Here is a 16220-nt window from a genome sequence, read left to right as displayed (position 1 = left end):
AATTCTAGAAGGTTGGATGATGACCAAGAGACCGCTACTCATTTATTCTTAGAATGTCAAGTTGGAGATATTGAACAGGCGGGTGCACAGATATTCATGTGTCTAATACACAGCTTGCCTCTTCCCTGGTGGAGCACCTTTTTGACTCTTACCGAAACTTTCTTGGGATTGTGAGGGTTTCTCAAAGATGCTGTTGTTATTCAGTAAACCATTTCAAAAGAGATTCCTATTTAGTTTGCTAAAATCTGGGTTGTCTCTGAGATATCTCTGTACAAAGAAAGAAATGAATTTTCTTACCAAAGGGGCCAAAGTCTTGTTTATGAGACTGAACTCTAATGAGGGGATCACTGAAGGGTTTTGGTGTCAAGGATTTTAGATAAAAACAGAACATTTTAGGAAGAGTTATTCAAGGAAACTACTTTTCTCATGTTGCATAAAAGACTCACCGCTGTGTTAGGTATAAACCATGTATTAGGTATAAACCATTGTAACACCATAAATTTTTTTTTTTTTTTTGGTGATTTTTGGGTCACACCCGGCAGTGCTCAGGGGTTATTTCTGGCTCCAGGCTCAGAAATTGCTCCTGGCAGGCACAGGGGACCATATGGAATGCTGGGATTTGAACCAATGACCTCCTGCATGAAAGGCAAACGCTCTACCTCCATGCTATCTCTCCGGCCCAAATTTTTCTTTAGAGTGTGGAGAGCATTCCTGATTATTGTAGGGGACTATGGAGTACTGGGGATTGGACCCAGGGTTTCTTCATGCAAAGTATGTGCTCCAGTTATTTAAACTACCCCCATAGTGATTTCTAAAGGTATTGTACCCACCTTCATCATTGCAAAAGAACTGAAAATATATTTTGACACTTTATCTCATTTATCCTTATAGAAAACCTTATAGATGCGATGTTGAGTTGACATGCCAAAAAACTGAAACTCAAAGAGTTCTGTCATTATAGAGGGTGGCAATAGATTTTCTTGGATGATCTGGTTGTTGGTAATTTTCAGATCTGTCTTCTCAATACAGTCAACAGCAGAATCACTTACAGAAAAGAACATTTTGAACCACCGGAGCCAGAATCAGAATAAGTTCCAGAATCAGATTCTTGAAGAATGTAAGAGCAGCAGTATACATGAACTTAGAATTTTCCATACATAAATATTTCCCGCTAGAGTATGCAGCTGACTCTAACTTTTGATCCTTAGCCATTGACAAGAGAACTTGTGTCGTTGGAAAATCACACATTTATTTTCTATATCATAGGTCAGCCAACATTTTCAATAAAATAATCCACAGGGTAAATATTGTAGCCTTTGTTGTTACCACTCATCTCTGTGGATGTATTTCAAATGTAGTCAGATAATAGGCAAGTTAGTGAACTTGGAAGCATTCCAATAAAATGTTATTTATAAAAAAGAAAAAGACTCGGGGCCAGAGAGATAGCATGGAGACAAGGCATTTGCCTTGCATGCAGAAGGATGGCGGTTCTAATCCCAGCATCCCACATGGTCCCCCAAGCCTGCCAAAAGCAATTGCTGAGCATAGAGCTAGGAGTAATCCCTGAGCGCTGCCGGGTGTGATGCAAAAAAAAAAAAAAAAAAGACAGGTTTTAGCATATTGAATTTGATTCTCAGGAGTTATTTTATAAAGATTAGATTTACAAAGGCATTTCACTGTGGTTTGATAGGTCGAAGATTCTATCTGATTGCTTCATATATGATATTGACACAATTTTGGACAATTAGAATGCCATAGATAAAACCAACCATCTATTAAAAAGAGCAGTATGTATTTAAGTAATTGACTGAGCTTATAAAGATAGAACAGTTTTTTGCCCAAAGACAACAAATATCCAGTTAGTTTTATGGAAATTTTCTTGAAGAAAATTTAGAAATTTGGAAACAAAAAATTTGGTGACTATTATATTTGTTTATGTGTGTATGTGTGAGAAAGACAGACAACAGAAAGAATAACAGAGACTTTCCAGTGTTACATGAGGCCTTGATGGTCTAGAGTAGAACAGCCCACTAGATGGTCAACCTCTCAATATCCATTTGTCAACCTTCCTTTGTATATTCTCTCTTCCCTCTTTTATCCTAATGGAGAAGAGTTATTCTAAATTGGATTAATAAATATTCAAGCTACTGGAAAAAGCAAATTTCCATTAAAGCCTCTGAAGAAACAAATTCCCTTTATAAAATAATAAAGTAATTCTGTTGTGTTTATTAGCTCTTACATATACAAGAATTGATAGCATGAATTCATGGAAATATGTCTTATCAATTTCCAAGAAAAATTTTTCTAATCTCTCAATGCTGAAGGCCAGGTGCAGTCTGGTGATCCTACAGCATAATAAACCTTAGAAACTTGGTTTGAACTTGTTTGGAATTTTGACATCTTCATTTCCTTTTCCTCTACCTGAGAAACGACCTTTTGGCCTAATTATAGGGTAATGGCTGATATCATTAGCATGACTAAATGAAAGAGTGCAAAGAGGCAAAAGATTATTTCTTCACTCACTTATCTAAACCTGGACAGATAGCAGGACCAAGCAGAGCTTTTTGGCCCAGGGAAAAAGGCAGAACTAGGCATTTTCTTGGATACTCAAATAGCAGAATCAGACAAGGTTTGGTACCCAGAATGTAGGACTAGGCATGGCTCTTATTCAGACCGCAGAATATCAGGGATCTCACCCTGCACATAGCCACAGTCAGAGACAAAAGAAATATGGGATGTCTTGGAACCACTGGGGAACAGTCTAAGAGAGGTTTAGAAACAAGGTATAGAGCACAAGTACCTTACCCACATGCACTTGGTCAAAGTCAGAGACTGGAGAAAACTGAGAAATCAGGAAACTAGAGGGATAAAACCTGAAAGAGGCCCGCCAATAGACTAGGAAAGCTAGTGTACTTGGTAGAGAATGACATAAAGAAAAGACCTGGCCCTCATACACTGAAGGAGAGCAGATGGACTTCAGGACTTCAAATGTTGTGCACTGGATTGGGCAACAAAAGATAAGATGAGTGATATTATTCATGGTTTAAAAGGACATTGGGGGAAGAAAAATTATCTACTGTACCATAAATTAAAACTTCTTTTATAAAGAGAGAGAGGAGTAAATAGATAATCTTTTATCTCTTAAAATTACATACATTCTTTGCCTTTTATAAAAAGACAAATAACAGAAATAATGTTCTGTAAAGTGGCTGAGGATCATTTAAACTAAAATATTCATCATGTAACTCAATGAGATAACATTTAGAGGAGTAGAGCTGTAGTTTCTTGTTTTAACGATCACATATTCAGTAGGAAATATAATCAATTTCCAAGGACATATACATATTTTAACTGCTTGCTAAGACATGGATATTATGCTAGATTAGGTTTATAATCTAATAACTATTCTTAAACTACATTAATTTAACAAAAAAGTATATTCTTGTTCTCAAAATCTACTGAGCCTATAGTGTGCTTGCTTCACATGTGACCAATCAGGGTTCTATCCTTGATATCTGATATGGTCCTTCAGGCACCTTCAGGAATAATTTCTGAGTCCAGAGCCAAACATAACCCCTAAACATTGTCAGAAATGGCCACAAAAATAAAACAAAATTTAATTGAGTCAGGGGAAAATGTGAAGGAAGGGAGGCTCTGCTCAGGAATGAGACTAGTGAAGTCTCCATCACTTGGAACATAAATGATCGCTGCAAAAAGGAAAAATACCTATAAATTATCTAGAGGCATTTTAGGAGCACTTGAGTGTCACAGCTAGCTTGGTCTGAATGCATTAGAGAACTATAAATTCTCTCTAGGAAAGTCAGTGTACAAAAGGGAAATTATGAAATACAAGGAGCTGCACATGCAGTTGTGTGGGAGGACATGGTTCTGGTTTTTTGTTCAAATATTGGGGGTATTTTTTTTTTTTTTTTGCCAGTCACAAAAAGATTAACATTAACTAAAAATCAACTTTTATTTTTTTTTGGTTTTGGGGTCACACCCGGCAGTGCTCAGGGGTTATTCCTGGCTTTATGCTCAGAAATCGCTCCTAACAGGCTTGGGGGACCATATGGGTACCACCGTCTTTCTGCATGCAAGACAAAGGCCCCACCTCCATGCTATCTCTCCAGCCCCTTTTTGTGCTATAAAAATTGCTCACATTTGTTTCTTTGCAAAGTACAGCTTATCTCTCTTGTTAACAGAATCTTTATCAATATACACTATTTGATCTTTAAAACAATTCACATACCTTTAAGTAGTATGAATAGATACATCGATGAATAGATACATTTTATTTAAGAGCCCAGAGGTGGGGCCAGAGCAGTGGTAAGGCTAGCCTAGGATGAACCAGGGTTTGATTCCCCTGTGTCCCATATGGTCCCCCAAGCCAGAAGCGATTTCTGAGTGCATAGCGAGGAGTAATCCCTGAGAGTCACTGGGTGTGGCCGGGAAAACAAAACAACACAAAACAAAAAAGAGCCCAGAGGATAAAAAAAGGGTAAATATTTTTTTTATATTTTATTTAAACACCTTGATTACATACATGATTGTGTTTGGGTTTCAGTCATGTAAAGAACACCGCCCACCACCCGTGCAACATTCCCATCACCAATGTCCCAAATCTCCCTCCTCCCCACCTGACCCCCACCTGTACTCTAGACAGGCTTTCCATTTCCCTCATGCATTCTTATTATTAGGACAGTTCAAAATGTAGTTATTTCTAAAAGAGGGTAAATTTTAACATCTCAAAGTAGTTCCTTTCTGGCCAGGCCCTAGGTATCAATGCAGATTAAGAGGTTCAGCAAGAAACCAGGTTTTTCAATCAAATTTCCTTTTTCCTAAGGGAACAGGTTGGTTTTTTAGAAGGGGCAATAAAAGAGACAAACTTATATGAAAGAGATGCAATCTTTACCTGGTAAAGTTTTCTTAACAACCTATTGCTACTTCCAGGCCAAACTTTGGATGTTAACTGAGTTAAAATTTAGTTAGCAAGTCACTCAAAGTCCCTTAGAGATGTCCCAAAGCAAAATTACCTTTCATCTGACAGAGCAATGTGTTAAAAGCTACAGGGCCTTTAAAAAGACTGTGAGGAGGGGCCAGAGAGATAGCATGGAGGTAAGGCGTTTGCCTTGCATGCAGAAGGTTGGTGGTTCGAATCCTGGCATCCCATAAGGTCTCCTGAGCCTGCCAGGAGCCATTTCTGAACATAGAGCCAAGAGTAAACCCTGAGCACTGCCGGGTGTGACCCAAAAACAAAAACAAAACAAAACAAAAAAAAAAAACAAAAAACAAAAAAAAAAGATTGTGAGGATTAAAGTTGTTTTTAAGTATCTTTTGGTGTTGAGTTTTCCAGATAAAGAGAAATTTAATCAAGGCTATATTTGCCTGTATTAATCCTTATATTAGGAGGTAAATGTTCAAATATATACACAATACAGCAGAAGGGAGATTCATATTTAGGACAAATAAGTGTTTGTAACTAAGCATGAGAAATATTACTGTCATTATCAGAAGTCTTGGTCAGCCATCTATGCTGAGGAAAGGTTTCTCAGCGAGCCTTCTAACAGGACTTTTTAGACCCTGGTGGTGACACTTGAGATGCCAAGGGCAATTCAAACATAAACTTAATATGGAAGTGTAAGTTTAGCACTCAGGCATAGTTTTGCTACGCTATACAGGAAATGAATGGGGGCCACCAGGGATAAATATGATATAGTACAGAGAGGAGACTAATATGACATAGGGAAAAACTTTTGCTTCATTCACACCAGTCATGTGTCCCAGTCCTATCATCATTCAGGTGGTTTTAAGCATTGTTTTTTATGTTTTAGAGCCAAATGAGTCATCATCATTCAGGTGGTTTTAGGCATTGTTTTTTAATAATGTTTTAGAGCCAAAGGAGTCATGAGGACCACTTGTTCCAAGGGTATTTGAAATGGCATCATAGGTACAGGTAGCCAAATGAGTCATCTTAGCATAGCTGATATAGGAATGAGGGAACAGTACCAATTTGAGAAAAAAAGAGAACAGCAGGCCTACTTCTTGATAGAGTGTCTTATTTTCATATATCCCCATATTCTGTTAATATTAATGGCATTTTCCAATTAAATAGATAGGATATTCTTATTAAGATTCCATTAAGACAAGTCAGGAAGCTGCTTTCTGGAAGCCATTTATATCTAACCAATTCTTAAGTACAGATTAAGTCATTTTCCATATTTCCATCTCTACTTATAACTAACAGCCAACTTCCTAAAAACACTCTGCATAAAAGAAGATAGGGATGTAATATTCTTGGGCTACTTCCCATAATTGTTAAAATCTCTTCAATTTAGGTATTCTAACACTATTTATGACAAATGGCATAACCCAACTTAATCTTAATTGTCCTAGTGTCCTCCTTTAGCTGATGACAGTATTGTTTATGCCAATAAGTGAACTCTTGCCATAAAAGAGAATGAAGAGAATCAGGAGAGGAGAAGGAGTAAGCAGATATACCTAGAATGAGCCCAGAGATAGTAGAGCAATATATGTTCTTCCCAAACTTTCAGCTAACCACTAGAATGATGGAGTAAGCTAGATTTATTTGAATAATTGCTAAATAAACAGAAAGGAGAGAGTAGATGGACATGCTCTTGTATTTGGGAACAAGAAAATATTGTGTTATAATTTGTAAATAATGTCTTTATTAGCTGATTACTGATCAATCTGTAGGGGACTTCGAAACATGAACCACCCATAATGGTACACTGGTTAGGTCCTTGGCCTTCACTACCCTCATTCTTAGCATAAGACTCAGAAAGGTGCAATTACTCCTTGCACCAAAGCACCATCTCATTCCTTCAAGAGAATATTGGAAGTTTGTTTTCATGTCGCTCATGAGATTTGTGTTCCTAGCATTCTTGTTTTGATTATACCTTAGAAGAAACATCAGGCATCTAGCCAGATTGCATAATTAAACTGTCTGGAAACTCCTGCATGTGTAACTCATTTGAATGGAAATCCTGTAGAGTAATCAGCTTAGTTGGGGACCCATTTCCTATCTCAATGGTTAACTACTAAGAAGATTGTATTCACTAAGGCCTTTTATAGGGTATGATGTATATTATAAATTTTAATAAAATTGAAACATTTTTCAAGAAGAAACCCAAGCATTAAGTAGATACTTTTAGTTTTCTATGAGTTTTTAATTGTGAAATATTAATTACAATTTAATGCACAAATATCATGTAGTAGGTATTTTATTTTACATAATATCAATACTTTATAGAAATACTATAAGATATTTACTGATGTCTTCTCTTCTGCAGAGGAGTAACACAGACCCATGGGACCTAAACAACTTTGCAAAGATATCAGTACTAGGAAGCATGACCTAAAAGAAGTTATCATAGGGGAATGGAGCGATAGCACAGCACATAGGTCAATTGCCTTGCAGCAGCCAAACCAAGTTCGATCTCCAACATCCTATATAGTCCTCCAACCCTGCCAGGAGTAACACCTGAGAGCCACTGAGTATGGCCTCAAAGCAAAAATAAATAAAGAGGGTTATCACAGATTTTCTATGCATTTTTGCACCCATAAACATATGGCTCAGAACAGATAATCAATAAATACTTGTTCAGTGAATAAAGAGTAGAGGAGTAAGTATCCAAAATAATATTTATTTCACTTTGATATAATAAGCCATTAGTTTGTATTTTATAAAACTCAGCAATCTTTAAAAGTTGTGAGGTATTTCCAAGATAAGAAAACATTTCAGGGGCTGGAGTGAGAAAGAGAGAAAGAGACAGAGAGAGAAAACGAGAAAGAAAGAAAAAAGAGGGGCCAGAGTGATTGCACAGTGAAAGGCATTTGCCTTGCACATGGCCAACCCGAAACTGACCAGATTTTATCCCAGCCATCCCATATGGCCCATGAGCCTGCCAGGAATAATTTCTGAGCATAGATCCAGGAGTAATCCCTGAGTGCCACTGGATATAGCAAAAAACTGAAGAAGAAAGAGAAACAGAGGAGAGAGAATTATATTTGGCTTAATCAGAAAATACAGTCTAGTAATGTACCAGGGTGTTTCTCTCACTGATTTTGAACATCCAAATGTAAGTGAAGCTTTGTCATTGCATAATTGACAAATGTTAAGACATATTTATATCACCTGAGATACTAGGAAGTGCATCTCCACTTCTCACTGGGGAAATAGAATTATGTACTTATCATATGCATTCACAAAGAATGATTAGATATTCTAGGTTCCAGGAATCAGCTGAAGTTAATGAAATATAGGATGCTAGCCCAGTGTCCAAAACCATGTGCTCAGAATAGCAATTTCTGATTGTTTCTCAGATCCATTCTTTAAAAAATTTGAGAAAAGGAAATAAAAGGAATGAACTGAAAATATGGATTAAATTTCTTTACATTTTCAAGAATAAAACAAAGGGCAAATGGTCTCACTTCTGTTGAGAAACATAGCTCTTTCTTTGAGTTCTAATTAATCCAGGGACTTTTCCGCTACAGTGCTGACCTGCATCACCATAGATTACTAATAATAGGATTTTCTATTAGGAAGCTGGGCTGTACTTATTCAAAACTTGCAATGTAGATTCTTACAGAGGAATATGGCTTCTCACTATTTCTTGTTAGTTCTGATCTTTCTGGATTTACATGAAGTCCATCCATCTTGTCTGTCAGGCTGTACCTACTCAGAAGAGAATTTTGAAAGATGTGCTATGTTGACAATAAGCCAGATTATTTCATGAAAAGAGCCTTTTTGGATAGATAATATGTAGTAGAAGCTGGATTTTCACAGAAAATCAACAAAAAATCTATAAAATTCATTCTAGTTTATAGAAACTTGGTGAACACATGAATATTTCTTTATTTTCCTCCTGATACATGCATCTAGTAATGAGTTTTTTCACAAAATAATTTCAAGTTTGCTATTTTTATTTAAAGTATTTCTGTTTTCTTGTACAGGATTCTGACATGTACATCTATCTCTTTGGGAGAAATCTCAGTAAATCTTTCTGAAGAGGTCAAGCAAATAAAAATTAATCATTCATCGTTATAAACTGAATATTGCAGAGGGTTTTTCACAAACATGAAAACCTCCAAATATTTCTGGCTTAACTTTAACTATGTCACCTCTAGTATATGAAAAAGTTTCCATAAGATTATTCTTGGAATTGTTGTATATAAAAATGTTTCCTTAGGTTTGTTCTGTGACTATTGCCTTACCTAGCCCTTCCAGGTGGGGGCGCTGTGGAGTTGGCAATAAATAGCTTGATGGAGAGGGGAGAGGGGTCCTTTTGTGAAAGCTGTTTGCAGGCTGCAAGAAGATTCTCTCGCTCTCTTTGTCCAATCTTTTACACCCTATCGTTCTTGTCTGTGTGGATTATTATTTGCTGCGGATAAATATTACCAAGCTCTCCCCCCGAAAGGGGACAAGGGGATGGGAAGTAATTTCTCATTCTGGGGACTGTTCTTGGATTCACAAATACCCAACAAAGGATCTGACAGCACAGATAATTTACAGTCACCCACCAAGATCCACCTAGGAGCCCTGGAGCAGATGTCAGAACTGAGAGACTGGAGGGTAACCAACTCCATTCAGTACCATGGACAGTTTTCTGTGTATCCCACAATTAAGGGTTTTTATCTCAAGCACAACAGGACTGATGGACCTTCTGAACTTGCTTTTCAGTTCTTGGTCAATTTGACCAACCTTTATCTATCCTTCAAAAGGCTTACAGTTGTGTTCAAGAGTGTCTTCTTGAATTGGCTGGCCTACCAGATACCCCAGGAATCTGTCTGGAGCTGAGATCTTCTCCAGCCTGAAACTGGCATTGTATGACAATCCTTGGCTCTGTGACTAAGAAGCTTTGTTCATTTTTTAAGGTCATCAGTCTCCCAGTCATCCTGATAAATCTATACCTGATGTACCTATACCTTTCTTTTTAAGAAAGGACAGGTTTTTCATAAAACTGAGCCTAGTGATTATATGAAGTCACATATTTCAAACCTTAGTATCATTAAGGTGGGATAGAATGTGACCCTATAGACATCCCCTGAGCATGTAGAGAGAATTTGATGACAATCCATGTGTACTCTTAATATATCTGGGCTGTGGGAATGTTTGCAGCAAACTTATATTTAATACAGAAGGTCAAGTGCCAAACTGGGCCAATTGTGAAGAAATATATGTATATAATATGAGGACACATAAATTATAATTCTAGAACAGATAATAGTATAAGGTTGTATCTATTATAGGTGTTATTTTATTTTAGTTTAGTTTAGTTTAGTTTGGTTTTTGGGTCACACCTGGCAGTACTCAGGGGCTACTCCTGGCTCTATGCTCAGAAATCGCCCCTGGCAGGCACTGGGGACCATATGGGATGCCGGGATTCAAACCACCGTCCTTCTGCATAAAAAAACAAATGCCTTACCTCCATGCTATCTCTCTGGTCCCTATAGATGTTATTTTTAAGTAAAATTGTTTTATATAGGGGCTGGAGAAATAGCTTGGAGGTAGGGTGTTTGCCTTGCATGTAGAAGGATGGTGGTTCAAATCCCGGCATCTCATGTGGTCTCCTGAGCCTTCCAGGAGCGATTTCTGAGAGTAGAGCCAGGAGTAACCCCTGGGGGCTGCCAGGTGTGACCCAAAACCTAAAAAAACAATTATTTTATCTGAGAAATAAAAAATAGAAGAGGAGGGCCGGGCGGTGGCGCTAAAGGTAAGGTGCCTGCCTTGCCTGCGCTAGCCTTGGACGGACCGCGGTTCGATCCCCCGGTGTCCCATATGGTCCCCCAAGCCAGGAGCAACTTCTGAGCACATAGCCAGGAGTAACCCCTGAGCATTACTGGGTGTGGCCCAAAAACAAACAAAAAAAAAAAACAAAAAAAATAGAAGAGGAAGTCCCACGGAGTAAAAAAAAAGGAATTATATACCCCAGGTTGAAATATATGCATTTTCAAAATGAAATAACTATAGGTATTTAAACAGTTGTATACAAATTATTATAGACTATATAAACATATGAAACTATATGTACTGGGGCTGACTCACATATTGTATAAGTATTACTATTTTGGGGGAGTAACCCCTGATGATGCTCAGGGGTTAATCCTGGCTATTCACTCAGAAACCGCACCTGGCTTGGGGGACCATATGGAATGCTGGGGGATCAAACTGCGGTCCATCCTAGGTTAGCACATGCAAGACAAATGCCCTACCACTTATGCCACCTCTCCAGCCCCTGTATAAGTATTATTGAATCATATGTTAGCAAATATAGTCTTTGAATCTTTCATATGCAAGAATGTATATATTTAAGGGAACACCTGGCTAAACTTAGGACTCACTCCAGTTTTATTTTCAGTACAAAAATAACTCCAGAAAAAAATAAAATCAATTTGGGTAGTGCTTGAGAGAGAATATGCAGTGCTGGGAATTGGACTCTGGTCAAGGTGTGCAAGGTAAGCACCCTACCTGCTATACTATCTTTCTGGCCCTCCATCATATATTTTATGCTGGTTTATATATTTCAAATTAAGAGTATATAAATTTTCAATTAACATTATAAATTTAACATTTAACAGTGTTTTATCATTAAACATTTGAAGTAAAATTATATTTATTTATAATTAATTTGCAAAGCAGTGAATTTCAGAGAATAGCTTCATACTTATATATGGAGAAAGCATTTAGATGTGCTTGAGAAAATATATATGTATATATATATACATATATATATGTATGTATACCTCACTACATCTACCACCAAAATTCTGGTGTTACTTCTATTATCATATTTTCGGAGGCTCTTAGAAACAACTCCTGTGATGATCATAGGTCCTTATGTGGTGCTGGGGATGAACAACTCTTAACATGAGGAAGTGGCTAACTTGCTCCCAATTTCCACTTTTTATGCATAAAAATTGGATTGCCCCTCATACATACAAATTTATAGGGATCTTGAAACTGGCTGAAACTGCATGCTAAGTAAATGCTCACTGTCACTTTTTTTTTATTTTAATTTTTTTGTTTTTTTTTTTTGGGGGGGGGTCGCAACTGGCAGCCCATAGGGGTTACTCCTGGCTCTATGCTCAGAAATTGCTCCTGGCAAGCTCAGGGGACCATATGGGATGCCGGGTTTCGAATCACCGTCCTTCTGCAAACAAGGCAAATGCCCTACCTCCATGCTATCTCTCCGGTTCCTCACTGTCACTTTTAACAACGAAAATCTAAAATCTGACATTGCTAGAAATGCTGCTGTGTCTTTAGTAGTTGTTTCATTGTCTGTCCACCCAGCAACCACCTCCTTGACTGCAGAAAATGCTGATCTATTGAAGCTGGAGATATCAGCTACTCACCTGGTAGATGGAGCAATTATACCTGTGTGGCCTCCAACCCCAAGATTAGGAGTACACTTGTCATCTCCTTTCATGTCCAGCCTGCAGGCCCTACCTGCAACCCATTTTTTTTCTTCCTCCTTGGAAGAAAGCCACTGGAGGCCAGTGCTTACTTTGTTTTGTGTGTCATCAAGAAGACTGTGTGGGAACAGAGCCATAGCACAGCAGGTAAAGTGTTTGCCTTGCATGTGGTCAACCCAGATTTGATCCCTGGTGACTATTAATGAATAACCTACTATTTTCATATGCAAGAACCAATAACATGAACATATTTGCGTGTAACATGTGCATATGTATAAGATGTATATATTTTACACATATTCTTCCACTGGAAGAAGGTAGTATTTTACTTTTTACAGGTGAAGCAATTAATTACAATGACTAATATTATGCCTGGCAGCAGGCAAAGGCAGCACTTTGCAGATGTACTATTTCCATAGTTTCCTAGATCTATCTTTTTGGCAGACATATCTTTCAGGTCAGTGTTCTTTTGTCTCCAGTGTTATTTTAGAAGTTATTCTCTCTTGCTTTTTTACTGGAAACCTATCAATGAGTGTGTCTAAATTTGTTCCAAAGAGCTGCCCTTGGACATCATGAGAACCTGGTCTTTGTTCACGAGTATCTGTGTCCCTGGAAGCAGTCTTTGATGGTTGAGCAGCCCGAGACAACAAAGCTTCATCTCCTCTTCCCTCACCTCTCCTCCTTTCCCCTTTTATCTCCTTCTCACCCCTTCCTTCCCTCTCCTTCCCTATTCCTTCTCTTCCCTCCTCTCTACTCTCTTTCCTTTCTCTTCCTTACCCTTTACTCACCTTCCTTTTTCTCTCCTTTCCTCACTTGCCTCCCCACCATTTCCCTCCTTCTCCTCTCCCCTTTGTTCCTCTCCCCTTCTCGTATCTTCCTTCCTTCACTTGCGTCACATCTATGTATTATCCATGGTTTTACAGCTCTCTTCTTAGGGCCCAGGCATCTCCCTTGCCTTGCAGTTCTTTCTCTTTAGGCCTATTGTTTCATTCAGGCCTGTCCCCATGTGACTTAAACTGAGCACTCAGGGACTCAATCCTCACTACTCAATGGAACTTGCCCCAGCCACAATGTCACAAGATGGGGGCCTCCTTCAGGGTTGTCTGTCATAATAGCTGGTTCTGGTTTGGGCTGTAACCTCCTTTTATTATTTTTTTGTTTTTTGGTCATGAGCGACACTGGTGGTGCTCAGGGTCACTCCTGGCTTTGCACTCAGAAATTAATCCTGGCAGGCTTGGGAGGACAATATGGGATGCCAGGAATAGAACCCTGGATGGCTGTATGCAAGGCAAATGCCCTGCTCACTATGCTATTGCTCCAATGTAGGCACTATACTCTACATGACAACAATGTGAATCATGCTGACAACTAAGCAACTTCTTCCTCTTTCTGAGAGCAAGAACTCATGTCCCATGTCCAAGATTGCCTTTGCTTCCTTTTATGTTTTGGTGTGTGTCCAGGAGCTCAGTTCTCACCCCCTGGCTTCTAGCCCAGAAGCCTTTGTGGTCATTGTCACAGAGATAAAACCCCTGGCTTGCCTCCAAGCCCATGCATGGCCTCCCAACTTTTGGCCCCTTATTGAACTATTCTAAAGTATAATTAATTCTCACTCCAGCAGCCCATTTGGACTTTTTCTATTTATGGGAAAAGTTCAGTTCAAGCCTGTGGTGAGCTACGCTCATGGACAGTGGAGGTCAGACACCAGCCCAAAAAACATGCTGCTTTATAGATGTTCAGGTAGAAATTTGAATCACATTTTGCAATCTCCCACATCAGATGTGGGAATTGGGGCTGCATTTACCCATTGGAGATGCTGGGGCATCTGGATTGTCAGAAAGAATGGTCTCTATGAGGCAGCTAATTAATATGAAAGAAAGCAGGAGGTCAGCTTGACTTCAATGAATAACTTTTATTTACTATTTACAAAAAAAATTGCATGCAAATTGTAAAGACTCTGTATTTCCTTTGGAGGGCAGGCATGAGTCAGTATAGACTACTGAAACAGCTTATTGAATCAGGGCTCCTAGTTTGTTAAAGCCCTCTTATTTAATACTCTATGTTGGGTACCACAGAAACCTCAGCAAGAAGCCTACATGCTGACACAACTGAGGAACAGCTCAAAACACAGACCCAGGTATCATGTAGATACTCTCTTTAAATAAAATAATGGACAAGCTAGAAGGATCAGTGAGTGGGGCAAAATGCAAAAATAACCCTGGTTCCTGGTTTTCTCTCTCTCATCTATCTATCTATCTATCTATCTATCTATCTATCTATCTATCTATCTATCTATCTATCTATCTATCTAGTCATCTCTGTATACTTTTAGCTTCCTAGTAGTAGATTTTCTTAAGTCAGACATATTATTTTTTGCATGAAACCTTGATGCCTAAATATCTTCTCTCCTGGGGCCGGAGGAATAGCATGGAGGTAAGGTGTTCGCCTTTTATGCAGAAGGTCATTGGTTCAAATCCCAGAGTCCCATATGGTCCCCCTGAGCCTGCCAGGAGCGATCTCTGAGCGTGGAGCCAGGAGTAACACCTGAGGGCTGCCGGGTGTGACCCAAAACCCAAAACAAACAAACAAACAAAAAAACAACAACCAAAAAAACAAAAATCTTCTCTCCTGTAGAATATTGTCACAAGCTAACCAGGTGCCCAAAAAGAGGAAAGAACTTGGAGCCTCCAGACTAGGTCTTCCTGCTACCTTCTGTGTGGTCTGCAAAACAGAGATCCACCACCCTGCTAAATGGAAGAGGAGCTATGTGTGTACTGGGCGATTCATCATCCAGCTCTAACTGTTCAGGAACAGGGGTGACTCCCAAACTTGACATTCCCAGGGGTCCATGGCAGAGTCACTACTGATGAGAGTTCCTAATACTTTTTGGTAAATCTACACTTAGAAATCTGGCATGCAGAAAAATACTTTCCATTTGTCCTTTTTTTCCACTTGATCAAAGTTCTAATCATTATTGTTCATTTCTGACTCTAGGTCTGTGAGTGAGGCAAGCAAGGTTTCCTTACTCCCTTTTCTAGACAAGTAAGAGCTTGTCTCTTATACCCTGTGAGAAGGAAAACTAAATAAAATGGAGCATTTCCTAAATTGATGTCCATGTAGTCTTTGATCCTCTCAGAGCACATGGCAGAGAGCTCTACAGAGTGGGACTTAATACTTCCGGTGCACACAGGGCTGCTTCCAGGGCTGCAGCTTGGACATTTCTGTCTAAAGGCAGCTCTGGTTGGGTACCTGTCCTCATGTCTTTGGGGCCATATTATACCTCATGGTTCCCGGTTCCCTGTGGGTTTCTTAGAAGCCCATAGTTTCTGCCTTCATCCTGTTCTCTCTTCCATTTTCCCCATGGCCTTTAGGCATAGTACTACACACACTGTGAGTGTAGTACCACTTTTCAGCACCACTTTGGCTTCCCTGATACATAAACTAAGGTTGAAAATCGTCAGCCTTAACATCAACCAGCTCTAAATTACCTTTTCTATCTCCTGCTCTTAGTCAGAGGTTGTAGGATCTAGGGTCTAGTTGGCCGTGTCCCATTGTGCCAAGTTTCTTCTAGTTAACTAATGGTGCTGAGGCCCAGGGACTGTGAGGTCTGGAGCTGGTGAGAAGGAGACACTGCTGTCTCTTTACTGAAATCTCTGCAAAACAGGGAACCTCTTAACTGTGTGGGGACCTGGATGATGTAGAGAATTAGTCAACTGCACTGAAAATCAGAGAGATCTCTTGACCAGGTGCTGTCCACGTGATGGACAGTGTTAAATATGGGGGAAAGGGTG

At 39.0% G+C, this 16220-nt stretch overlaps 1 protein-coding gene across 1 annotated transcript; it reads left to right on the top strand.

Moving 5' to 3' along the window:
• The first annotated feature begins 8615 nt into the window (after positions 1 to 8615).
• On the top strand, positions 8616 to 12571 carry LRIT2 (leucine rich repeat, Ig-like and transmembrane domains 2). The gene is given in 11 exon segments (XM_049790387.1): positions 8616 to 8728; positions 8974 to 9146; positions 9507 to 9578; positions 9581 to 9626; positions 9628 to 9804; positions 9806 to 9868; positions 9870 to 9936; positions 9938 to 9989; positions 12311 to 12379; positions 12382 to 12459; positions 12546 to 12571. Coding segments are annotated over 11 exon segments (936 nt in total).
• Positions 12572 to 16220: the final 3649 nt, after the last annotated feature.

The sequence above is a fragment of the Suncus etruscus genome, chromosome 17 (genome assembly GCF_024139225.1).
Source record: "Suncus etruscus isolate mSunEtr1 chromosome 17, mSunEtr1.pri.cur, whole genome shotgun sequence".
Taxonomy (NCBI): domain Eukaryota; kingdom Metazoa; phylum Chordata; class Mammalia; order Eulipotyphla; family Soricidae; genus Suncus; species Suncus etruscus.
Note: the sequence above shows the minus strand (reverse complement) of the source record. Positions and strands in the feature narration are given on the sequence as shown.